Source organism: Aethalodelphis obliquidens, unplaced genomic scaffold (genome assembly GCF_003676395.1).
Source record: "Aethalodelphis obliquidens isolate GAN/ISIS:26980383/991018 unplaced genomic scaffold, ASM367639v1 scaffold8, whole genome shotgun sequence".
In the NCBI taxonomy this organism is placed as follows: Eukaryota; Metazoa; Chordata; class Mammalia; order Artiodactyla; family Delphinidae; genus Aethalodelphis; species Aethalodelphis obliquidens.
The window spans coordinates 3,820,825-3,847,463 of NW_020837952.1; the positions used below are offsets into that span (position 1 = coordinate 3,820,825).

At 53.4% G+C, this 26,639-nt stretch overlaps 1 protein-coding gene across 3 annotated transcripts; it reads left to right on the forward strand.

Annotated features, from left to right (window-relative positions):
• Positions 1-290: 290 nt before the first annotated feature.
• On the forward strand, positions 291-14,957 carry ACVRL1 (activin A receptor like type 1). 3 transcript variants are annotated; one of them, XM_027106324.1, is made up of 10 exons: positions 294-642; positions 5,164-5,232; positions 5,774-6,025; positions 6,212-6,423; positions 6,676-6,775; positions 7,149-7,295; positions 7,587-7,862; positions 8,454-8,651; positions 11,196-11,326; positions 12,535-14,957. In XM_027106324.1, exons 2-10 carry the CDS (start codon positions 5,169-5,171, stop codon positions 12,667-12,669), a joined length of 1,515 nt encoding a protein of 504 aa, XP_026962125.1. In that variant the 5' UTR covers positions 294-642; positions 5,164-5,168; the 3' UTR covers positions 12,670-14,957. The 3 variants fall into 3 exon arrangements, with proteins under 3 accessions (XP_026962127.1, XP_026962125.1, XP_026962126.1); XM_027106325.1 differs by lacking the exon at positions 294-642 and adding an exon at positions 693-4,593; XM_027106326.1 differs by lacking the exons at positions 8,454-8,651; positions 11,196-11,326; positions 12,535-14,957 and adding an exon at positions 7,995-8,449 and having other exon boundaries at positions 291-642.
• The last annotated feature ends 11,682 nt before the right edge of the window (positions 14,958-26,639 follow it).

The following is a 26,639-nucleotide window of genomic DNA, read 5'->3' on the forward strand; positions in this document are numbered from 1 at the left end:
TCGTTCCCTCGGTGCCCCCTACCCGTCCAGGATTCCAGGCCGCCCCTCAGCGGCTCTGAGCGGGGAGGGGCACCTCCACCTCCACCCCTCCCCCGGCCGGCCCTCGTACGGTGCCTAGCGTCCCAGCACTGGCTCCCACGGCTCTGGGCCTGAACCCCGCGAGACCCCCGCGGCCCAAGGCCAAGGCCCGCCCCCTCGGGGAGGCGGATGTGGGAGGCTGGGGGCGGGAGCGCGGCCTTGATCCCGGGCGGGGGCAGCCGAGGGGGATGCCGCCCTCGGGATCTGCAGCCGCGCAGGGGAGGGTCCGGCCCTGAGCCCTGGCGAGGGTCGAGCGGGTGGCCGTCGGCTAGCTGGGCAATAGGAAACGGTTTATTAGGAGGGAGTGGTGGAGCCGGGCCAGGCAGGAAGACGCTGGAATAAGAAACATTTTTGCTCCGGCCCCTTTCCCAGTCCCGGGAGGCCGCCGCGCCAGCCGCGCCGAGCCAGCCCCTCCCCGGCCCCAGCCCTGCCCGGGGCCGCGCCCGGACCCCAGACCCTGGCCCTCTGTCCAGCGCCCGTCGTGCGACCGCGGCCGCCGCCGGGGAGGGGTGGAGGCCGCCTGCTGCACGCTCGCGCCGCGCTGCCCGCAGGGCAGGCCCAGAGGTGAGTCGAGGTCCGCGGGCCGGGCCGTTGCGGGGGGGGCGGCTGACCCCAACCCCAGTGGGCCCTCCCCATGGCATATCCCAGAGAGACCCTCAGAGAGGTCGCTGTAGGGTCAGTCCCAGTTCCTCGTAGTGCAAGCCGCCCCTCGCCCTCCACCAACATCTGCCCATCACCCCACCTAAGACTGGAGGGGGCTGGACCGAACCCGCACTGGGAATCAGAAAACTTTGCTCCTGGGGGCCCGTCACTTAGCTTCTCTCATCCTCATCCATAAAATGGGCGGAAGGATCCCTGCCCTCCTTCATTTACAGAGAAGGGGGTCACATGTCCTTCCAGGAACCTGGATTGACCTGGGGGTGGGTGTCTACTCCCAGCACTGTTGAGCCCATCTTTCCCAGACCAGTCCTGGCCGCTCTTGCCAAAGGAATCTGACACTACAACTCCCTCCTCCAAACCTCAGTTCCAACCCTGTGTGGTCAGATAATCCCCAATGCACGGACTTCCTTCAGGATCCAGGTCAGAGGGGATCCCAGTCTCCCTCCAGCCTGGGACCCCAGGCTTTCAGTCTGCCCTGGAGGTCAGTCTGGAGACCAGTGCTGTTATGACCATCCCAAGGCTGGCCACCCACCCCCTCTTTTCTTCTCTAAGGACAGGGGCAGAGTGGACGGTAGCTCTCACCCTCTCTATATGGGCAGCTTCTGGCTGAGTCAGGGTCTGTCCGACATCTCTTACCCCTTACTGTTTGTTTGGCCTGGTACCTGTCCTCTCATCTGATCAGGTGGTTAAAAATAGCTACCATTTATTGAGTACTACTATGTAGACACTTAGATGCATTTTTGTCATGTAATCCTGGCCACAACCTAGCAGAAGAGGTGTTATTATGTCCATCCTACAGAAGAGGAAAGAGATTCAGATTTGAATCACTTGTCCAAAGCTCCATGGATGGTTGGGTGTTTAGTAACATTTATTAAGTGCTTACTGTGTACCACTTAGTACTCTGCTAAATAATTTTACTACATTATACCTATGAAATGAGCACTATTATTATTCCCCATTTTTCATAGGGGAGCCGAAGCCTCAGAAAGTTCAAGTAACTTGTCCCAAATCTCATAGCCCTAAGTGGTAGAAGCAGGATTTGAATCCGGGTCTACATGATCCAGAGACCACAACCTGACCTCTGTGCTGTACTGTGCCGCGTTTGCATTCTGTCTGAGATCCTAAAATCCAGACTTGATGCTACAACCCAGCGCTGTGAAGTGATGCGGATGAAAGTGCCTTGTGGCAGTTAAGGGGCAACCCAGGATGAGCAGCTCAGCCTGGTCCTCTGCTGTATGGTCCTCTGCCGATGTGCAGAGCAAGGCACTTCCAGCCCCATGACAGTCACTGCTGTGCTGAGCCACTGCTGCTGCTGGGAGCCGGTTATATCAATCCTTCAGGTGTGCTGGGGAGAAAGGGATTGACATCCACCTTCTGAGCACACCTCTACTCTGCTTCTCCCCAACTAGGGCTAAGCCTACAGCAAACAGATGATTTCTAAACAAACCCGCATTTGGGCAGCAGGTGATGACAGTTGCAGTCTGTTCATGCAACCCCCGCTTGCTCTTTTTCCTCTTTTGAGGGACCTACCTAACACCAAACAACAGCAGAAATAAAATGACCAAGTGAGGATTTCTTACCAGCAATTTAAGCTGATCAAGACATACCTGGTGATTCTGGGCAAGAAACCTGACATCCCTGAGCTTCCGTTTCCCTATTGGATTGTCGTGAGGACTAAATGAGATCAACCGTCAAAGTTCGGTACTTAGCACATAAGTATTACTCAGAGGAGGTTAACTCTTATTACTAAGAATTTCACAGTGGTGAGTTAATATTTGAAATTAGTTTAGCATTTGTGATTTCTGGCTTACAACTGTGTTGCTTCAGTCAGCAGGAGATCTTTCAAGAAGTTTTGTTAGACATGAAAGGAGTCCACCAGTCCCCAGGAGTCTGTCTGTGGTAGAGTCAGGTCTCAGGGCGAATCAGCCAGGGTCAGCTCGGAGTTGGGACTGGTCTGGACTCAGCACCCTCTTGTACCTAATCTTACGCCAGGCCCGGCTAGAAATTGGACAGTCGCAGTTTGCCTCCACTACATTCCCAGGATTAGACCAGAGGCGGATTCTGCAAATGCTACCAAGCCCTCCCTGCACTGTTCCTGGGCCCCAGAGGCTGGACATGTCCTGAACAAAGCCCGCGCCCTGCCCTCCCTCCGCCGTGTCTCTGAGTCCCTGGTTTCAGTGTTTAGCCTTGTCTGTCCCTTCTCCAGTAGAAGGGGGGAGAGGTCCCCGGGTAGGAATTAGAGTCCCTGCCCCCTGCACTCCACTCCCACTCACCCAGCGGGGTCCTGCGCAGTGAAATGAAAGCACGGGGACCAGTCAGCATTGTGTAGGACCCACTTCTCAAAGTGTGGTACCCACACAAACTGATCAGAATTACCTGGGGACGTTTTTTAAAATGCGTGTTTCTTACTGGTCCCAATGGACTAAATCAGAATCTGGAGTGGGGGTGAGACCAAAGAACGTGCATTTCTAATGAAGCACTTCAGGTGCTTCTGCTGAGGAACTGTGTAGGTGAGAGGGTGCGCTGGAGCACAGAGAGGTGACAGCATGGGTAGAGGGTTCTAGAAGGCTGCCGGCTGTCATCCTATTGTTACCCCCTTTTGCTTCTTGCTGCATACGCTCTCCCTAGCTGCTCTCTGGGCAAAGACTGCCAAGGATGGATTCTCGCCCTTACCCCAGTGGGCAAATTCGGCTTGTCTGGGGCTCCCTCTCCAGCCACCAGTCCCACTGTAGAGGGCTTGCCAGGCTCCCCACTGCCTTCTGGGAGGGGCAAGAGGCAGGAGGTCAGGCAGAGGCTGGGGACACAGCTGCAGCAGCCCAGGGCTCCGTTTCCTCCCCCAGCCCTGGGCCTCTGGGGCAGAGGAAGCCCAGGCAGGAAGGCCAGAGCTGCCACCAGCCAGAGAGGCCCACGAAGCGCCCCCCTCATCCCCCCACGAGTCATCCTGCCCTCAGAGCCTCAGCATCGTGGATCTTCATTTGGCACCGTTCTTAGACTAGGGGCCTTCTGCAGCCTATGTGGCCATGTGCCCAGCCCTACCAGCCTTACCATGTCATGCCAGAAGACACTCCCCCTCCCTCGTGGCAGCTGCCCCTACCTGGGGATCCAGTCCCCAGGCACACACCTGCATACTCTCCACCATTCAGAAAGTCCTTCTTGCTGTCTGACCTCAGTCCTTCTTGCTGCAGCCTCAGCCCTAATCTTCTCATTCTAAACCTTGGAGAAATGAAGAAGGATGTGGCTTCTGAAGCACTGGATGGTTTGGGAGCTGAGATGGGGACTGTTATAGGTCAGAATTACTCCCCTAGTGCTCTCCACCAAACTTCTGGAAAAGTTCAACCAGCCACAGAAGGTCAAACATTCAACATCTAAGTATGTTTCACTTCCCTTCGACATCACTGGCCCTACCCCCACTCTTTCCCAGGACGGCAAGGAGAGAGAAGGGGGCCGGGGAGTGGCTCAGAGAGGGCGTCTTATACTCTGATGAGGGTGCAGAGAGGTTCCTTCACACCTGGCACAGCCCAGCACTGTCCAAGCTTTGTATGGTTGTTACAACCCTGAGGGCTCAGACGTGGGCTGCCACCCTGGATTGCGATATGGAGTAGAAAGACACTGGACCGGGGGTCTGGACACCCGGGTGGTACTCCCGGTATTGCCACTGAATCCTGCCTGACCTTGCACAAGCCTCCTCTCCTGACTGAGCCTTAATCCCCAACTTCTCTAAAATAAGAGCTGGCCTTCGTGATTCACACGGTTTCCTCCTAGGACTCCATCATGGGGGTGCCCCAGCCCCGGGCGGCCCCTGCAGACCCTGTGGCCACTCCAGCCTGCCCTGAGAATATGTCCTGCTCCCTGCTTGTGCGTGACTCCTGCCTGTTCTATCCAGACCCCAATCTAAACAATCTTGATTCCTGTTCCCAGCTTGGCGGGACCCTGAATGGCAGGAAGTGAAGACAGGAGACTGTTTATGTTTGAGGCAGCCAGGCCGGGGGGGCGGGGGCACTGGGAAAGGGGTGGGCAGGGGTGGAGGCTGCCAAGGGGTGGGCAAGGGGGCAGGGGACAGAGGTGGTGGTACTGCTGAAGAGATGCCCCTTCTACCCTAGTCCCGTAGTCTCCTTCCACCCTCTGCACCCTCCAGTCTGCACTCAGCAGCAGGAGAGCTGGGAGTCCCCCGGGCTCTCAGTCACTTAAACATGGCTCCCCACCCTTTACCCCTAACAGGATGGTTTCCATGGGGAAGTGAACCAGGACTTCCCCTGCAGGCCCCTCCCCAAAGCCAGACACAGGGAGGAGGGAGGAGGCCTCCCTGCCCCCCCACAAAAAAACTCCCAGTGATTTCCTCTGGGTGGGAGGGACCCACGGTCAGTGGCTGAAAACACTGAAGGGATCACATTTCATAGATGTTATTGCACCCCTTCTCCTCTCCAGGGACCATGACCTTGGACCCTCCCAGGAGAACCCTTCTGATGCTACTGACGGCCTTGGGCCTGACCCAGGGTGAGTACTGGGGAGCGAGTATGGAACAGGGGCCTGGGTGGAGAAAGGGCTACCTGGGCGCAGCTCTTGTTGGGCTGAACTTGAGCTGGGGAGGAGGGGGACTTAGGAACTTGGCTGGAGGGTGGGAGACGGGCTCAGTGAGACTAAGCTCCCGGCTACCCCAACCCTCCCGTGCTGTCCTCCTGACCCAAACCCGCAGACTGCTGCTCTGTCAGACTCCAGGGCGGGACCTCTATCTGGGGGTGCGGGCCTGGGAGAGCCCTCAGAGTTGGGGCTGGGGGCTGGGCTGGGCCTGGAACTGGGAGGGGAGGTCCTAGGCTCAGGGAAGGGACAGAAGCCTGGTTCTCCTGGTGGCAGCTGCCCCTGGCAGGAATAAGTCACTGGAGGGAAGGATAATCTGGGGATGGAACTGAAGGACCAAGGCCTCAAAGATTTGAGAGCTCAGAAGCTGGGGTTGGGGGGTGCAGGGGGCAGACCTGGGTATTAGGCTCATTCTGGGGAGTTGGGCCCAGAGCAGCTGAGCTTCCAGTGTGTCTCCCAGGCGACCCCGTGAAGCCCTCTCGGGGCCCGCTGGTGACCTGCACGTGTGAGAACCCGCACTGCAAAGGGCCTACCTGCCAGGGGGCCTGGTGCACAGTAGTGCTGGTGCGGGAGGAGGGCACACACCTCCAGGAACATCGGGGCTGCGGGAACCTGAACCAGGAGCTCTGCAAGGGGCGGCCCACCGAGTTCTTCAACCACTACTGCTGCTACAGCCCCTTCTGCAACCACAACGTGTCCCTGGTGCTGGAGGGTACGTCCAGCTGCTCCAGCAACCCCTCCCTGTCTTCTCAGACTCTGCCCTCCCCGCCCTGCTTGCCTCTCCTGCTCTGGCCTGGAGGGCGGGGGAGGCAGGACCCTGGGATCTGACTGGCAGAGTGGCAAGGTGGGGAGCGTCTGGCCTGGTGGAAGCTGGGTCTCAGTGTCCCTCCTGTGCCAGCCACCCAGACTCCGCCAGAGCCGCCGCAAGAAGATGGCCAGCTGCCTCTCATCCTGGGCCCCGTGCTGGCCTTGCTGGTCCTAGTGGCTCTGGGTGCCCTGGGCCTGTGGCATGTCCGGCGGAGGCAGGAGAAGCAGCGGAGCCTGAACAGCGAGCTGGGCGAGTCCAGCCTCATCCTGAAGACATCCGAGCAGGGGGACAGCATGCTGGGGGTATGGGACTGGGAGAACCAGGGACACAGGGTGGTGAGAGTAGACAGGAGGCACAGAGCCAGAGGCGACCCAGAGTGGCAGGTAGCCGAGAAGAGCACAATGGCGAGCACTCAGAGATTTGACTGGGTGCTGGACAGGAGGGGTTGGTGAGTGAGAAGCCTGGAGAGACACAGCAGTGGGGCCCGGGTCGAGGAGGGAGAAACGGGTTGGGCGGGTCGTGGCTGCCTCTCAGTGGCCTCTCGGTACTCCCAGGACCTCCTGGACAGTGACTGCACCACCGGCAGTGGCTCAGGGCTCCCCTTCCTGGTGCAGAGGACAGTGGCGCGGCAGGTGGCTCTGGTGGAGTGTGTGGGTGAGCAGTGGGTGAGCCCGGGGGATGGGGACCAAGAGCTCCCATGAGCTTGGAGGGGTGAGGGAGCTCTTGGCCTCCGGCGTCACAGGTGGGGCCAGGCCTGGCTCCGAATGGGAATGCTGCTGGCCAGGGAGGGGGCTGGAGATGGGTCAGTGCCAGACCCTTCTGCAGGAGCTGGGCTGGAGCAAGAGGCAATGGGGGTGGCCTGCCGGCTGCCTTTGGGTCTGGATTAAGTTAAAACATAATCATCAGAGGTTCTGCAGATGAAGTCGGTGCAGCATAACGATGGGGACTCTTCTGGGGATTACTGTGCCCACGGGCTCTGTGTGTCCGGTATGTGACCCCCCTCCTTCCTCTCTGGCCATCGGATCAGGAAAGGGCCGCTATGGCGAGGTATGGCGGGGCCTGTGGCATGGTGAGAGTGTGGCCGTCAAGATCTTCTCCTCGAGGGATGAACAGTCCTGGTTCCGGGAGACTGAGATCTACAACACGGTGCTGCTCAGACACGACAACATCCTAGGCAAGCGGGAGGGTGCGGTGCCAGGCCCCCGGCTCTCATCCCCCCGCACTCAGGGCTGGACCGCCACCTCGCCTCTGGACACTGACCTAACCCTGAAGGACTCCCAGCCGGCCCTCAGCTTCCTCAGCCCTCTGATTCCAGCTTCCTCTCTGACCTAAGCCAGACGAGCCTCCACCCCAGCCCCAGCTTTGCCCTGACCTAGTGCATCCTCTGTCCCCAGCCCTGACCCTGACCCGTCGAGCCTCCTTCATCCCTAGACCCTTGGTGAGCCACCTGACCCTCCGCCCACAGGCTTTATCGCCTCGGACATGACTTCCCGCAACTCAAGCACGCAGCTGTGGCTTATCACGCACTACCACGAGCATGGCTCGCTCTACGACTTTCTGCAGAGGCAGACGCTGGAGCCCCAGCTGGCCCTGAGGCTAGCCGTGTCCGCGGCCTGCGGCCTGGCACACCTGCACGTGGAGATCTTCGGCACGCAGGGCAAGCCGGCCATCGCCCACCGCGACCTCAAGAGCCGCAACGTGCTGGTCAAGAGCAACCTGCAGTGCTGCATCGCGGACCTGGGTGAGCGGGGAGGGGCGGGCCCTTCGCGGGGGGCGGGGTCCGCGAGCTCCTCCCCTTCCACGCGGTACTGCCTTTGCTGGTTTGGATGCCTTGCGTCGGTGAGGACACTGATTGGCGCTTTAAAACTTACAGACGCGTGTTTGGTCTCATCTCACCTCTCCAAGAGCCCCACAGGTTGCCTTAACGTTCTTTTCAAGCCCACACCAGCCGAGCTCCAGGAGTTAGGAGAAAGGGGCAGGGAGCCAGCAACCTGGGTTCTCGTCCTGGCTTCGCTGACTACATCGCTCCCCGTCACCAGGCCTTGGGGTTCAGCTCTGTGAAATGGGCATCATAATGCCTGCCTCCCCTACTCACACCTCGCTGGGTTCTTGCACCTAGAGGGCACCACACAAGCACAGTGTAACTGGGACAGTTATTCTCCCCGTGGCTGCCGTCTCCCAGCCCACCTCAGGGCGGGTCTCCATGTGCCGGCCCCTCTTACGTCCTACCATCTCTCTCCATCCCACCTCACCCCCGGACCCCAGCCTCCCAGGGGCCACCCTGTCTGTGGGCTGGGATGAGTGGCAGGAGTGACAGGCCCGGTACCCACAGGCCTGGCTGTAATGCACTCCCAGGGTAGCGACTACCTGGACATCGGCAACAACCCGCGCGTGGGCACCAAGAGGTACATGGCCCCCGAGGTGCTGGAAGAGCAGATCCGAACCGACTGCTTCGAGTCCTACAAGTGGACGGACATCTGGGCCTTTGGCCTGGTGCTGTGGGAGATCGCCCGCCGGACCATTGTCAATGGTGAGGCTCCCCCCTGCACAGGATAGGGAAAGGGGAATAGGGTGGGTGGATAGACAGGCAGGAGATGGGACTTCCTGCCGTGGCTGGTGCCCGTGGCCTGAGAGGCTGTGGTCAGACCTCCCATATTCCCTTTACTGCCACTCACCAGCTGGTCCAGCTGAGTGACCTTTTAAGGTTCATCTGAGTCCGATTCTGGCTGTGAAATCTTGGGTAAGTGACAATAACAAAAGTGTTAAGAGCAGCTAACATTTATTGAGTTTCAACATGTGCCAGATGCCACGCTGTATACACGTATTATCTTATTGAATCGTTCTTTGTTGGCAGGGAGGTGGTATTGCTTAGTGGTTAAGAGCGTGGGTTGGGAATCAGACTGCCTGAGCTCAGTTCCTGATTTTGCCGTGTGCAAGGTACTTAACCTTCCTGTGCCTCAGTTTCCTCATTTGTAAGATGAGAATAACATAACTTCTAGTTGTTGAGATAATCCGAATAGGGTATTCAGGGCAGCATCTGGAGCTGTTCTGTAGCTCAGTAAATATTAGTGGCAATTACTGTTGTAATGACGCATGCGTGACACAGTATCATCCCCATTTTACAGATGAGGGGATTGAGGCACAGAATCACAGCTGTCTAGAGGCAGCACTGGGGTCTGAAACCAGGCAATCTGACTCTGGGGGCTCAGTGCTCTTTATTACCGTGCTTTTTCTACCTCTCCGGTCCTTGGTTTCTTTGACCGCAAAAACGCGGGATATAGTAGCGCTTGCAGTGCCTGCTTATTACTGCCTTATTATTATTATTAGCCAAGCCGTGCAGCATGTGGGATCTTAGTTCCCCGACCAGGGATCGAACCCGTGTCCCCTGCATTGGGAGTGTAGAGTCTTAATCACTGGACTGCCAGGGAATTCCCTGCTGCCTCTTTATTACCGTGGGTGCCACAGGGGACTCAGATTTGGAGGGGCTGAGAGCAGGCGGGGGACCTCGTTCCTGATGGCCCCATAGAGGGGGCCGCCCTGTGGCTGGTGCCCTCCCGGCCCTGGGGGGGATGGGTGTTGGGTGATGGTCTGGACCAGGTGGGGAGGTGATCAGTCTTTGTGGAGGCTGTCCATGGGGAGAGGCTGCTGGGAGTCCTGACAGGTTGGGGACCACCCTCTGGATGGGCTCAGGTCCCTGCCCCTTCAGACATGAGCTCTAGAGGCTGGGGCTGGGGAAGGGGGCACCTGGAAGGAGCTGAAGCCCCTTGGACCAGGCTTCAGGCAGGAAAGGGAGGCTGGACCAGCCTGAGCTGAGGGGGAGGACGATTGCCGACTCCTGGAGCGGAGGGAAGCTCTGTCAGCCCCACACAGATTCGTGGCGCATTATAAACACTGTAATCTGGTGTCAGCCCCGGCGCTGATTAAAGGCCCATTAGACACGCTCAGGCCTCTGTGCAGCACTGATTAGGGCTCGAGCAGCACAGGGGCTGGCCTGGAAGCCCGCCACGGGGAGCACAGCTGGCGTGGGCCCTACCGAGGTTGCGGCTGTGCTGTGTGGCCGCGGCTCCCAGCCGGGGGCTGGAAGCAGGGTGTGGCCTGGGGCGCTCTTCTGGGGTCTGGCCTCTTCTGCCCCAGTGCCTGCAGCTCCACAGGCATCATCTTCTGAAAACTCCTGCTAAGGACCACGTACTTCAGATGACGAGGGGAGGGGGCGCTGCTGGCTGAAGGGGTCAGCAGAGGCCTGTGCCACCCCTGGGAGTGGATGGATGTGATCTGGACCTGGGTGAAAATCTCTTTCTCTTAGGAGATGTGCTTTCTCCCCCTTTCCCTCATTCCACATCCTCATCCAGCAGTCAGCCAGCCTCCCTTCCTTAAGTGTAGCTTGGAGGTCAAGAGCATGGGCTTTGGTTAGACTTTCTGGGCTTAAATCCTACCTCTGTCCCTTACTACCTGTGTGATTTTAGACAAGTTTCTTAACTCCTCTGGCCTGAATTTCATTGCTTTTATAAAGTGGAGCTAATAGTATTGCTTACCTCATAGAGTTGTTGTGAGGATTTAATGCCATGCAGTTAGGACAGTGCCTGGCACATAGTAAGTGCTCAGTGAACATTAGGTATTTGGGGGCATCTGTGATAGTTGGGGCCTGGGAGCAGTACCCAGGCCCTGGGTGGGAGGCAGCTGTGGAAAGACTGGAACAAGATCTGGCCTAGGAATACAATGAGTTTAAGTCTTGGCTCTGCCATTACTAGCTGTGTAACCGTGGGCTCAACTTCTCTGAGCATCAGTTTCTTCATCTGTAAAATGGGTCTTCGGGTTGCTGTGAAGACCAACAAGGTAATGCATGTAAAGTGTTTATGGCACGATGCCTGGCATATATGGTAAATGTAAAATAAATGGCAGTAATTATCATTATTTATAAATATATTTATTATATTATGGTGTCTCTCTCAGGGGTAGCAAGGCCAGGCAACTGGTTTCCTGGACCCTGGGACAGAGGGTGGGCAAGGCTGTCCTCTGGGTGGTATTGGGCCTCCTTGAGGTCCCAAGTGACTGTCCCATTGCCCTCCATCCCTAGGCATCGTGGAGGACTACAGGCCACCCTTCTATGATGTGGTACCTAATGATCCCAGCTTTGAGGACATGAAGAAGGTGGTGTGTGTTGACCAGCAGACCCCCACTATCCCCAACCGGCTGGCTGCAGACCCGGTAAGGCCCCTCTGGTGGGGCTGGGATGGCGTGGGGTGGTGGCTCACAGCTGGGATTTCTGAGCCCAGGAACTTGTGTCTGGCCTCTGCTTCACCTGGAGAGATTCTGGGGGACAGATTCCAGGGCGCTTCTCTGGGTACTCCCTCCCACGTCCCTGCCTGTGGACCTCCGGGACCCTGTGGTTATTCTGGTAACCAGAACCCTTCACCTCGCCTGAAAAGTCAGAGGCTCTCCGCTGCATTTCCTGCCACGAAGTTTTTGTTGTTGTTACTCATTTTTGTTCTTTCTCAGAACACTCCATATACTTACACAGGACACATGCATACGTGTATATAGACACACAGGGGCATGCACGCGCTGCTACACAAACACACACTCACAGGTACACACACATGCATGTATATGCCAGACTGTTGACCCCATGAAGAGGAAAAGCATGTCTCCTTTGCTGACCCTTATCTCCCTGTTAAGCTGTCACAGTGCCTGGCACACAGTAGGTACTCAGTAAATGTTTATGGAAAGAATTAATCCACGTACACATGTGTATACATGTATGTATACAGACACGTGTATATTTCTGCACAACATACAGAGCCACGAAAAGCCACTCATATGTACTCCTGTGCACACACATACGCTCTGGCTCGGGAACCGGCTCGAGCTCTGAGGTGGAGTGAGGCTGGCTCACTCTGGGACCGCTGAGACTCCTGGGATAGGTTCCTCCCTAGACACATGCATTTTGAGGACGCAGCCAGGGTTGGTGGAGGTGCTGGGAACCACTGCCCTCTACACTGGGGTTCCGCTGCAGATAGGCACGTGGGAGCCCCGAGGCCTGCAGATCTCCCCTTTCCTGGATCTTGGTGGAGGTGAGGGTGGGGTGTACTCACCGAAGGGTGTCCCCGAAGATCTGAGTTACATCTCTCTTTCCGTCCTGCCTGCCTCTCTCCATCCCCTTCTCACTCCACTCCCTTCGTCTTCCATGTTTATCTTTCTTCCTCATCCTTGCCTGGTTCCCGCCACGCTCCCTCTTACCACCATTTCTGTCCCTCCTCTCCCCCTCCTTTTCGACACTCTCGTTTCCGTCTTCTCATCCTTTCTGTTCTGCTCGTGTCTCCCCACTTCTGGGCATCCTCCTCGCCTCTTCCTTTCCACCTTCCCTGACCCGTGTCTCTGCTTTCTCTCCTCTGCTTCGCTCTCCCTCCCCCCAGGTCCTCTCAGGCCTGGCTCAGATGATGCGGGAGTGCTGGTACCCAAACCCCTCTGCCCGCCTCACTGCGCTGCGGATCAAGAAGACACTACAGAAGCTCAGCAACGGTCTCCAGAGGCCCAAAGGGATTCACTAGCCACAGGCCTGAAGCCTGACTCCCCTCCGCCTGCAGTGTGTGTGGTGGGCAGTGGATGGTGGCCTGTCTGGGTAGAGGTTCTGTGAGTGTGTGTGCTGGGGAGGGGAGTGCCCCTCCGTGGGCAGCTGTGCCTGCCCAACTCGGCCCCCAGCCCATCCAGCCAAAAATACAGCTGGGCTGAAACCCGATCCCCGCACCCGCCGCGCGCGCCGTCTGGCCTGCTCAAAGCAGCAGGCTCCCTGACGCCGGGTTCCCCCCCACCCCCCCGCCTCCCACACCCTGGGTGCACCCCCCTACCACCCCCAGGACCTGATGCAAAAGAGGCCTCAGAGCCAGGGTGGCCTGCACTTTACCCCCTGCTGTCAGTCAACCCCACTGCCCCACCGGAGCTGCCAGGGTGGCACAGGGCCCCATCCAGCCTTCAGTAGACACCCTGCCCTGCCAGGCTTTAGCCTCTGTCCCAAGCCTCAGACACCCAGGCCCATGGGTTTTTCTCCGTGGGTTTGTATCTCAGCTCCAGGCCGCCTTGGGCCTCTATCTCCTAGACAAGACCCCTGCTAGCTGAATGCTAGCTGCCCGAGAGAGCGGGGGACCTGATCCTGGGCCCCTGCTCCACTCCCCTCCTAGCTGACTTACTGTGGCGTTAAACCCAAGGAGTCTTGCTGCGGGCGTGGCAGAGTCATAGGCCAGTGGAGAGGTGGCAGGTCAGATGGGCAAGGCCCAGGACTTTCAGAATAAACTGAGAGGATGTTGGAGCCAAGCATGGCTGTCGGGGAAGGGCTCAGCTGGGAGTCAGGAGACCCAGGGTCTGGTCCGGGTGCTTGCTCTACAGGACAAGAAGGAGGGCTTCGCTGGCCCAGGACCTTTGTTTCTTTATCTACATATTGAAAGATTTGTAGATGAAGATTTGGTCCTGATGTCTTTTGAGGTGTTTTTCAGCTCTAAAGTTCTTTGAAATGTTTAGCCTGTGTCAGAACTCAGTTCATCAGTCCCTTGTACTCATTGTGCCCCAGCCCCTGGCAATTTGCCTCAAGATGGAGATTTGAAAATAACTTTAGCTGAGGCCAAGGGTGTCTGAAATGCCTCCTAGTTTAATTCCACGAGCTCCAGTTCCGGCCGTAACGCATGCCTGTGGCCATCCTTGGGCTCACACAGCCCTGGGCCTTCTGGCAGGCAAGCCAGCCCCTCGCCTGCTCTATAGCTTCGCCTTCTCTGCCCAGGGCTGAGAGGGGCCAGGGGCCAGCTTCCTGCAGGGCCTCAAGGCTCAGAAGAAATCTGGCTCCAGCCAGCAAGCCTGCAGCACCCAGGTTCCTGCTCCCCACTGGCCCCTGGCCCAGGCCCACACCCTTGGCCGGGCCCCAGAGAGTGTGTGTCTAGGAAGAACCTGGTGGCTGGAGAGAAACACATGGAAAGTTCGGCGTTTGGAAATATCGAGGGTGTATGTCCATGCGCTGAGGAGGTTACCCTGAATCCTAGGCGGGTAGATGGGCTGGAGGGTGATGGGGCTGGAGGTGGGGCCTGAGTGTTGGTGGGGAACAGAGCTCAGGCTAGGGACATGACAGCCCCAAGCTTGGGAAGACCTGGCCTCACAGCCCTCAGCCTGGGACAGGGTGGAGAAGGACCTTCAGTTGTCCACAGGAGATTAAGGAAACACAGCCTCCTTCCCCTCCTGCTGGAAACGCCCCAGCACAGCCTCCCTGGCCGGCTTCTCGGCTTCTCGAGTGTTTCTTCCTTCCACCGTCAGAGAGGCACCTTCCCAGGCTGCCTCCCAGCATTGTGCAAGGCCCGGAGGAGAACCAGGAAGTGAAACTGGGTGAAACAGAAAGCTACATGGACCTGCCACGTTCCCACGTCGTCGTGGGTCACTCTGCTTCCCGATAGTGTCACGTCTTCTGGTCACTGGAACCCACCTAGCCCAGGAATCAGGACACTCCTCAAGGGTTTTATCTCCACTGGATTTGGGGGTTAAAAGTCTCCTGAGACTCCACAGCCAGAAACTGAAGGCAGCAGCTCACCAAAGGCTGGAAAATCCCTAAGAGGAGAAGGTCTGAGGCAAGAGGTGGAGTGATGGGGGAGGGTTGAGGGAAGCGGCCGGGGTTGGGAGTACAGCTGTGGCCAGGGAGAGGAGGAGGCATTGGTGAGAGCGGTCTGCATAATGCTTCTGAGTTCAGGACGGTGTTCCAAGGCCGAAATTACAGTCTCTTAACCTGGAGATACTCTTCGTGGGAGCATTTAGCTCGTGCTTAGCACACAGTAGGTCCTTAATAAAGCATGGTTGAAGGTCCGGAGCTCCTGCTGAGTCTTCGCAGGCCGGTGCCTCTGCAGTGGCCCATCGCAGAGGGAACCAGAGGGGACGGGGAAGGAGAGGGTCCCAGGGTATCCTGCCCGGGCTTTGCCCGTGAGAGACAAGTCACAGCTGGCGCAGGCCCCCGCTTGGAGCCAAATCTCAGTTCCCACCGCCGGCTGGGAGTAGCCTGCTCGCGGCGCCTCCGCATCGCCCTCTGCTGGCCGAAGGGCTACCCAGCGGCCGCCTCCCGCCCCGCCCCGCTCCCGCGCGGGGATCGCCTGTTTTTACCCGCCCAGGAGCTCCCCACCCGGTGCCCGCGTGCGTGAGCTTCCCTATGCTTCTGTTCTGTAGGGACGGTCCCCCGAAAACCACATCTAGAAAGGAGCTGCGTCCTCACTCAGAGGCAGCTTGGACGCGCCCGCCTTAATTCCCTGTTCTCAATCCCCTCCTCAGATGGGGCCCCCGCCTTGCCTGGAGTCAGTCTTCATCCTCAGAATGAGAAGGCGACCGCCATCCTCGGGATCCCACCTTGGCGTCCTGGGCGGGCTCAGACAGCACCCTTCCCTCTCCCCACGGGAAATTGAGGGCGGGGACATACCATGGGGGAGGCAGGTACTGAAAGAAGACAAGAGGTGGCTTTTCCATTTGACCGCCCAGCCTAGAAGATCTGTGCCTTTGCAGTAGAGGCCCCCTTAGGGAGCCACAGAAAGGGGTACCCTTGGTAAAGGGGTATCCCAATTCGTTTTACCACGAGGACCTGCCCTCCTCCCAGCAGCCCCCAAGCGGCCTCAGGCCTGGAGCCGGCTAGGACTGTGGATGCCAATGTCCATGGACCTCCACAAGAGACAGTACCCTCCTTCCCAGAGGACTTCTTACACCAGCTTTGGGGAAATAAGAGCGTTCCTGGCGTCCTGCAAAGGCAGCTTTTCCCTTCCTCCTGTGCCTGCCAGTCCCTGGTCCTTAAATCCCCACCCTGATGTCCACATTATGGTTGGCGTGTGGGCAGAAGGTCCGTAGGAATATTACGGAAAAGAAATCACAAGAAGACAGGCTGGGATCTGCAAAAGAATTGGCTCGTTGCCCTCCAGAGTCGGTGGGAGGTCGCGGCATCTAAGCCCCTGCCTCCATGTAGAGCCTCAGGGAACCTGCCTGCCTTTGAAAGAAGAAAACCCATCACCTTCTTCGCAGCTTTGTCTTACTTTCCTGGGGGACCCCAGGCTCCAATTGCCTTATCTATATAAAGAGGGAGAGGACCATTTGTGTGGTAAGGATTCTCTCTGAGGGGTGATGAGTGTCTGTGTAACGCGCCCAAATGAGAGTGAAGCTGGTTCCTGGAGCGTGAGCTTTGATGCTGAGGACCACGCCCTCCCCTGCCAAGGCCTTGTGGTACCCAGTTCTCCCTATTCTCCCAGTCACCATTCTCCCTCAGTCCTGCCCCGCATCTACCCTCAGAGGGTGGCTCTTCTCCCTCTAGAGCCTCTCTCACATCCAGATTAACAGACCAAGAAGTGGCAAATCCCCATGCCCAAAAGATCCAGCCCCAGGGATGGAGCGGAGGAGTGCACGTCCTGAGTCCGGTCTCCCAGGGCGGGGACCGATGCTGACTGTGCAGTCATCACTCCGGGTGGGCGACTCTTGGAACGAGCTGCTTCTACCAGGGCCACGTTCAGATTGCTAGAAATAGAGACAGAAGGCTTCTTGTCTTTGCATATGATCTGCATAATGTCATAGACACACAGTCTATTTTCAGGCAGCTTTCAGGTTAAAGTGTTGTCACTGCTGCCCTGTGGGTGTCACGTCTGGAGGAGTCTCTTCTCTGTTCTTTTTCACCTACCCACTCTCACTGACCTAGATCCCCAACTGCAGGAGCAAGTGGTGAGGTGGGGGGCAGAGCAGGCTTGTCCGGGAAGCCGGGGGGGGGGGGGGGGCAGGGGGCACACTGGCGTTTCCTTTACTACCACCAGCACCACCAAAAGCAGAGTGGGGCTGCTCGGGGGCAACTGATAGGCAGAGGCAAGGAACGGGAAGCAAGGTGGCCCACATTCTGTGGTACACAAACCTTTCCCGCCTCTTCTACCAGAACAGCCAGTTCCCATATGGTTGGTTCAGTCTTCTGCCAGTTTGACGGAAGACATCTAGATAAACCTGTTCCTCTCGGCCACCAGAAAGCTGGCTTGGCCCAGCTATCCGTCTCGGACGTTTACTTTCAGCTCTAAGACTTGCTCTTAGCCTCCTGTGAAATCTGACCCTCAGTCTGTCCCTCTTCCGGGAGCCCCATCTGGGAGACGGGTATCCTAGACTGATGATCAATGTTTTTAAAGCACCTGGCACATAGTAGGAGGTCAATCAATGCTAGAGTCCCCTCCTCTCCTTCAGAAGTCTGTGCCAAGCACCTAATTGTCCCAGGCCTGGACGCCCAGAATAGGCACCAGGCTCTGAGGGATAAAGGCAAACATGCTAGAAGGGCCAGTTAGGGTGACTTACTAAGACGTCTGTTGACCTTGGCAGGTCACTTGGCCTCTCAGTTAGAAAAGAGGGGGGCTGGTGGGTTTTAGGGGCAAGGACAATTCTCATGTCACAGCTTGAGCCGTTTGGTGACCTGTCCTTGGTCACAGAAGGCTAGGGTTGGAGCCCCGGCAAAGGGATCATCAGGGCCTGTCTGCTGTCGTGTCTCACTATGGAGACCTAAGGATTCACCAGATGCCAAGGTGAGGAGCCTGGGAGACTTGCTGCGTCCTGGGAATCATGAGGCCACTCAGTCAGGCTGGAGAGCAGCACCGTACCACCCAGAGCTCCTGGCCCCTGGCGTCCAGTCCCCCTGGACCTGCCTCATCCCCTTAGGCAGGCGTTTCCTGTTGATAAGAAGCTCAGTCAACAAACACTGATAAAGAGATGAAAAAAGGAAATTAACAGGGCTTGGGTATAATGGGCATTTTGTCTGCCTTTTCTGCCCTTCTTCTTCTCCCTGCACTCCTCCCCCACTGCTTCCCAGAACTGAGGCAAAAACATACCCCCCACCTCCACTCTGGGCCCTATTTTGCAGTTTCCAGGAATTTAGCCTTACAGAGCCCTTAGAAGCAGGGCCTGGTTGACCTGGGGGCAGGAGGTGGGTAGGAGTTCAGAGGCAGGAAACTCTGGGTGCTGCGAGGCCCCCAAGCCCAAGGAAAAGGGCAGTGGCAGCAGGAAGGAAGGACTGTGAGGCACAGGTTGCATCGACGACCTTCCCTCTTCCCTTCGCCTCCCTCCCCGCCAGAGGCCTGGATCCAAGTCGTGGTTAGGTGGCTGCATAGTCTATAATTAGTGGATTTTCCATCATTTTAGTCTCGGGCTTATTACTGGAAAATCTCATTAATTTTCATTCTACTAATTTGGAGTCTATGATCCTTTGGGACAAGAAGCTGGACTGATGTTTAGGGAAAGAAAACAAACAAGTTTGCAAAACGTGTCCAACTGCCCTTCTTGGGTTTGGTTTTTTTTTTTTTTTGCGGTACGCGGGCCTCTCACTGTTGTGGCCTCTCCCGTTGCGGAGCACAGGCTCCCGACGCGCAGGCTCAGCGGCCATGGCTCACGGGCTTAGCTGCTCCGCGGCATGTGGGATCTTCCTGGACCAGGGCACAAACCCGTGTCCCCTGCATCGACAGGCAGACTCTCAACCACTGCACCACCAGGGAAGCCCCTCAACAAAGGCCCTTTTCTCAAGCACTCGGCCTGCAGTTAAGATAACCTGCCACCAGGTGGGTGACGAGGCTTTGTCCTCACTAGTGCAAGTAGTCATGGATCATGGACAGGGTTTTTTTGTTTTGTTTTGTTTTGTTTAATTAATTAATTAATTAATTTATTTTGGCTGCGTTGGGTCTTCGTTGCTGTGCACGCGCTTTAGTTGTGGTGAGCCGGGGCTACTCTTCATTGCGGTGCACAGGCTTCTCATTGCGGTGGCTTTTCTTGTTGTGGAGCACGAGCTCTAGGTGCCCGGGCTTCAGTAGTTGTGGCACATGGGCGCAGTAGTTGTGGCCCACGGGCTTAGTTGCTCCGCGGCATGTGGGATCTTCCCGAACAAGGACTCAAACCTGTGTCTCCTGCATTGAGCAGGCGGATTCTTAACCACTGCGCCACCAGGGAAGTTCAGACAGGGTCATTTGAAAGATTTATACTAGATACTTCTTTTCCCCTCTTCCCTGGAGAGATCATTCCTTAATAAAACAGTTAGGCAAACATAAAGGAGCAGAATAGATGGTTCTAAATGGCCAGGGTTTAAACGAAAACCAATAGCCATCTACAACTTGAGGTCTTTCTCCTGAATTCGGAACTGTTTCCAGTCCTGGTTACCACCTGACCAGGGCCTTCTCTTGGCTTCAGGCCCTCAAAGCTGTCAGTGTACTTCTGACCCTTGAGGGGAGGAGCAGAGGGTTTTATCCTAGTCAAGACTTGGATTGTTTTTTTTTTAGTAATTCAATAAAAGTATTCTAAATTTTATATGGAAGAATATAAATTCATGAAGAGCTAAGTCAATATTCCCTTATTTTAGGTTAATTTTTGCATAGGTCATATAGTCGCATGATTCAAAAACAGAAGTGTCAAAAGGCAGACAGTGAAATCTCTCCCTCCCATCCTTGTCTCCCATCTGCCAGTGTTCCCTGACCCCCAAATAAATTACTGGTCTTAGTTTCTTATGCTTCTGTCTCTTCAAAGTTTCTTTGTATGGATATAAGTGAATTCGAATATGCATCCTTGTCCTTCCCCATCTTTATACAAAAGTAACGTACACACTATTCAACACCTTACTTTTTTCACTTAATAATACATCTTGGAGATCTTTCCGTATCAGCAGATAGAGAGCTTTAAGATTCTTTTTCATTTTTCTCCTCCTTCCTCTTCTTCTCTTTCTTCTTCTTCTTCTAATTCTTCTTTTAAACAACAGCATGGTATTCTGCTGTTTGAATGTACTATAATTAAACCAGTCCCCCATTTTGGAAGTTTTGATTGTTTCCAGTTTTTGGCTATAGCAAATAATGCTGCAATGACTAAATATGTATGTATATCATTTGGCTTCATTCAAGTATATCCATAGGATAAATTCTCAAAAGTGGAAGTCCTAGGTCAAAGGATATGTGAATTTGGCTAAGCCAATTTCAAAAAAGTGTGAAGAGGGGAGACCTGCCATAGCAGATAATAAGACATAAGACAAACCATAGTAATAGAATAGTACTAGACAAGTGGACACGTGGACAAATGGACAAGTAGGACATATTAAGGGCTCAGGAACAGATCCATATAGACCTGAGAACTGATATGTGATAAAGGCGTCATCAAAAATTAGTGAAGATGGGCTTCCCTGGTGGCGCAGTGGTTGAGAGTCCGCCTGCCGATGCAGGGGACGCGGGTTCGTGCCCCGATCCGGGAAGATCCCACCTGCGGCGGAGCGGCTGGGCTCGTGAGCCATGGCCACTGAGCCTGCGCGTCCGGAGCCTGTGCTCCGCAACGGGAGAGGCCACAACACAGAGAGGCCCCCACACAGCAAAAAAAAAAAAAAAAAATTAGTGAAGATGATGGCTAAAGCGTAGAGTGGGTTTTCTCCAGGGGGAGTGATGAAAATGTTCTAAATTAATTGTGATAATTGTTGTACAAGTCTGTGAATATGCTAAAAGCCACTTTAAATGGGTGAATTGTATGGTATATGAATTATAGCTCAATAAAACTGTTTAAATATTAGTGAAGAAAGGCTAGGTTGTTCAGACAGTGTTGGTTTCCTCAAACCATTTTTGAGGAAAAATGGTTAGGTCTCTACATGACCTCATATACGAAGATGGACTCCAAATGGATTAAGGACCAAAATGTGAAAGGCAAAACTGTAAGAGTAATAAAAGAAAATGTAGGGCTTCCCTGGTGGCTCAGTGGTTAAGAATCCGCCTGCCAAAGCAGGGGAAACGGGTTCGAGCCCCGGTCCGGGAAGATCCCACATGCAGCGGAGCAACTAAGCCCATAGGCCACAAGTACTGAAGCCTGCGCATCTATAGCCCATGCTCTGCAACTGCAACAAGAGAGGACACTGCAATGAGAAGCCCACGCACCGCAACGAAGAGTAGCCCCTGCTCGCTGCAGCTAGAGAAAGACCGTGCGCAGCAACAAAGACCCAGCGCAGCCAAAAGTAAATAAATAAATAAATTTAAGAAAAAAAGAAAATGTAAGAGAACATCCTTGTGACCTAGGTATGAAGAAGGATTTAAACAAGACTCTTAAAACACAAACTACAAAACGAACAACTATATGGATATGATGATATCAGTATACTCTTCAAAGATACACCATAAATTTAACATTAATGAATTAATAAAGTTAATAGATAAATGGTAGACCAAAAGAGATATTTACAATCCCTAAAAGACTGTTAAGCATTAATATCTACAAGATATGAGAATACTATCTACAATATATGAGAAACTCCTTCAAATCAACAAGACTCCATAAAAAAATGGGCAAAATACATGAAGAGTTCATTCACAAAAAAGGAAACCCGAATGACTAACAAGTATAAAAAGGAATGCTAAAACTCACTAGGGGTCAGAGAAATGCATATTCAAATGACATAAAACTAATATCTATCAAGATGGTAAAATTAGAAAAGTGAGTAGTGCCAAGTATTAGCAAGGAGGTGGGGAAATAGGAACTCTTGTTCAGTTCTTGTAAAGTAGAAACTGGTGTAGCCTTTGTAGCATTGCTTAGTGAGAATGGGTGTGCCTATGCCATTTGACCTCATGATACCATTTCTGGGTCACATCTCAGAGAAATTCTCATACAAGTCCCCAGAGGGACATGCATGAGGACGGTGCTTGTGGTAGCAGGGAGCTGGAGCCAACCTTGGTGTCCGTCACTGGGGGAACAGATAAGTAAAATGTTGTGGATGAATACTTCAGAGCATTATGTCATCCATCAGAAGCAAGGAACCAGATATACATACAGCAACGTGGATAGATCTTTAAAATATAGAACTGATTGGCAGAAAGAGAAGGCGGGCACAGTGCCTTTTACATAAATTTGGAATGCATAATAGAACTATCCTATGATGCAGCAATCTTACTTCTGGGTATACATCCAAAGGAATTGAAATCAGGATCCTAAAAAGACCTCTGCGCTTCTGTGTTCATTGCAGCATTACTCACAATAGCCAAGACATGAAACAAGATAATGTCCATCGACAGACAAATGGACAAAGAAAATGATGTAGTATATACAAACAAAGGAATATTATCCAGCCATTAATTAATTTTAATATGACTCTTTAAAAAGTAGGAAATCTTGGGACTTCCCTGGTGGTTCAGTGGTTAAGACTCCGCGCTTCCAGTGCAGGGGGCGCTGGTTCGATCCCTGGTCAGAGAACTAAGATCCCGCATGTCACGTGGCAAAAATAAATAAATAAATAAACATTTAAACATAAAAAGAAGGAAATCCTGCTGTGTGCGACAACGTAGATGAACATGGAGAACATCACGCTAAGTGAAATAAGCCAGACACAGAAGGACAAATACTACAGGATACCACTTAGATGAGGAATCTAAAACAGTCAGACTCATAAAAGAAAAAAGTAGAATGGTGGTTCTCAGGGCTGAGGTGAGGTGGAAATGCGGTGGAAGTGGTCAAAGGGTACAAAGTTTAATTTATGCAAGAGGAGCAAGGCTTAGAGATCTACTGTATAGCAAAGAGCCTCTAGTTAATAACACTGTATTGTATGCTTAAAAATATGCTAAGGGGGAGACCTTATGTCAAGTGTTCTTAACACACACACACACACACACACACACACACAATAAGAATAGAATTCATACATATTCAAAACAACACTGCATTCTTAACAAGGATACCCCTGTACTTAAGGACACAAGCTGGCTAGAATGCTTGTGCAGCGAGGGGAGCAAGGTGGATGGAGATTGAAAAGGGGATTGGAGAAAGAGGTGGAAAATACAGTCTGAGAGAGGCCTTGCCGCCTTGCACAGGCCCGTGATGATGACGAGCTACCGCGTGATTAACCTGAGGCCCATAAGTACAGGGGGAAAAGGCAACACAACCAGAGAGTCTGAGTCCTGACTCAGCGGCTCAGAAGCTTGCGATCCTGGGCATGAAACAGCACAGAATACTCGGCCTCTTCATCTTGAAATGGGAATAATGTGAGGAATCGTGATCATATTGGACAAGGGGCCTGGCCAGAACTGTTGTTCAATAAATAATAATAATACCAATGAAAGTGCACTCTTTTCACCAGTAGTGCTCATGGCTTCGGTTCTGCAGAGCTACAAGCTGGCTTTGTGTCAATTCCTCTTGCTGGGAATTCCCTGGTGGTCCAGTGGTTAGGACTCGGCGCTTCAACTGCAGGGGACATGGGTTCGATCCCTGGTCAGGGAACTAAGGTGGCGCATGCTGAGCGGTGCCACCCAAAAAAAAAAAAAAACCAACCAACAAATAGAAAACTCTTGCTTTGTCCCTCTCTCAAATCAGGGGAAAGAAAAGCAATCCCTCTCCCTAGCCTCTGGCTCTCTAATCTCCCCGGCCTCCTCATCTGGGCGGCAGCTATAAAAGAGAGATGTGCAGGGCAAGGTGAAAGTTTATGATTGCAGATATATGTGTATATGCACCTATACGTATAGGTACACGTGTATGAATATATATATATGTGTATTTATTTCCATTAGAAGAAGACTCCTCATCCTGTACTTACTGGCTGCTCCTTTCGGATCAATACTTTGGTTGGGTCTTTTGTGAAATGAAATTTATATTCACGCCCACCGTTTCCTTAGTAACAATCTCCGGCAATCAGATCTGCTGTCTGGTGGAAATGGCCTTTGGAAAGTACCATGCGGTGCACAGTTGCACAATCTTACCTTTGCCAGAAACTGTTTTCTGATGTAGCCAGTATCTTTTACAGAAAAAAAAAAAAAAAAATTAACTACATTTAAGCAGACTTAACAAGGTCTTAAAATAGATATAAAGTGGTTTCACCCCACAAGGGAAATTCTTAAAATACTAAAGTACTGTTTTTAAGCATAGTCAAGTACTTCAGAAAAACTAATTTACATTCCAAACAATTTCTATGCTAATTACAAATGATTCTTTCCCAACCACTAGGTAATATTTTGTGTTACTGTATGTACCTGAAATGAATAAAATTATTATTTTTTAACCAATACTCACTCATTCAAACTAGGCTTTCCACAATTCTACTGGATCTGCACTTTTACTGTATTTCAATAAAAATTTGAATGTTGTTTTCAAATTTGATCCCATAGTATTGAGGTAAAAACACAAAAACGGATTTATCACAGTTGTGTAAATGAGAGGCTTGCGACTCTCAGATCTCCGCTGATTTTGCCTTTTCCTGCATAGAAGATGGCGAGCCCCAGGATGTCTCGCAACTGCAGACACCAAACCCATGAACTCACTGCACCCGTACCTCTCCCTCCTCAGGTCCCCCTCTCAGGTCCTCACTCTTTTTTGTTTGTTTGTTTGTTTGTTTTTGCGGTATGCGGGCCTCTTACTGTTGTGGCCTCTCCCGTTATGGAGCACAGGCCCAGCCGCTCTGCGACATGTGGGATCTTCCTGGACCAGGGCACGAACCCGCGTCCCCTACATCAGCAGGCGGACCCTCAACCACTGCGCCACCAGGGAAGCCCAGGTCCTCACTCTTAATGGCCCTTCACTTTTCGAAATGAATCCTCGACTTGACCTTCTCTATGAAGTCCTTCCCACCAGGGTGTAAACTTGCTGCAAACCACCCCCCTTCCAACCACCCCAATCCCTCTCCCCTTCCCTTCATGGTCATATTTATTGGTGAAGTCTCTGCTTCCGCACCTCCCACTCACTCCTCAGTCCACCACCTTCTGGCTCTGCCATGGAAACTGATCTCCTGGAGGTTACCCCTGGCCTCCTTGTTGCGAAATCCGGTTCACCCTTATCAGTCCTTCCTTTTTTAACTCGACCTCTCGGCGACATTTGACCACTGACCACTCCTGCCTCTGGGCTTTCCTGCCACACGCTGCCGGTCTCTCTCCAGCTTCTCTGGCGGCTCCTTTTCAGATGTCTTTGAAGGCCTCTCTTTACCTCTCTTGTAAATGCTGGTGTTCCTGGCTTTCAGTCCGAGGTCCTCTTCGCCATCTGCACAAGCCTACTGCATAAGCTCATCACACCTTGGCTTTAAGACTCATTGATGACGACTTTCAAACTTGTGTCTCCAGCCCCCACCTCCACCCTGACCTCTAGACCTCAAGACTCAGCTGTTTCCGAACAGCTCCTTGGATGTCTCCCAGACATCTCAAATGAATCATGTCTAAAACAGAACTCGTTATCTGTCACCCCAAACCTGCTCTGCCCCTGATGTTCAGAGAACGGTATTACTATCCAAGAAAACACAGGGGATCTGTTCATGACCACCTTCTCCCAAACACCAACCCCGCCCCCATCAATTAGACACAAATTCTTGTCCATTCTACCTCCCAGTTGTCTTTCCAACTCCATCCACCTGTTTCTGTCCCCGTCCTGGTCTCAGCTACCAGCATCCCTCCTCTAGGTCAGTGGAATGTCCCCCTGCTCTCCTGCATCCATCTAGCCCCTCCAACTCACCCTTTACACTGAAGCCTGGAGAGGTTCCTCTAAAATACAAATGGACACTCCATAATGCTCTCCTCTGAACGTCACTGCCCTCAGGTTAAAGTCTAAACTCCTTATTAACAGAGGCCCCTATTGCTCGATCTGACCTAGCCCGCAGCTCTGACCACATCTCTTTCCACAGCCCTCCTCCATCTTCACGTTCCAGCCACACTAGGACATTCTTGGTGTCTAGGACATTCTTGGTCTGACTACTTGCATTCATCAGTAAATATGTGTAGTGGTGTGATGAAGTGGACTTCGGAGAGAGGCAGACCTGGGTTTGGATTCCAGCTCTGTTGTTTTCAAGCTCTGCATGTGATGTTGAGCCTGTAGACTAACCTCTCTGAGCCTCTGTGTCCTCATCTGTAGAAAGAGGAATAGTAATACCTGCTTTGTCTAGCATATAGAGATTTTTCTTTCCAGCTACCTGACCCACCTCCACCTCTCCACGCTCACACACTTTTTCTGGAAATCACCCCTTCTTCCCTATTTCTATAGGAAGAGTGGTGGTCCCTGATAGCCGTGTTTGTACAACATGACCAAGCCCACTTCCCACAGATATTTGGGCCAGAGGTTGACACTTGACCCAAGCTGGACCATCAGTCCCTACCTCCTGAATGAGAAGTTGTGACCCAGAGAGCGTCACACCAGAATCTTTCCTGTGCAGCTGTGCTGAGCATAGACCTGAGGACTGTCAGGGGCCACATGTTCCTTGTGGATGGGATGCAGAGAATGCTGGTCTGCATCAGAGAAGAGGGAAGCAGAGGCACAGATGAAGCAGAGGCCCAGGGAGGAAAAGGGTGGAAACGGAGAAAGAGTCTTGTCCATTTGATATCCTGCTTCCAGGCACTGCCTGAGACCAGCTGCACTGAGTCTGGGAGAAACTAAAGAAGAAAAAAATTTGTTTTTTCTTAAATAGCTAGACTGGATTTCTATTACTTAGAATCGACACAGTCTTAAGTAATCTACTGTCTTACAGAGTTATTGTGAAAGTTAGAAATGAGGTATGTATACATACAGTAGGTAATCAAGAAATAATTACAATAATGTT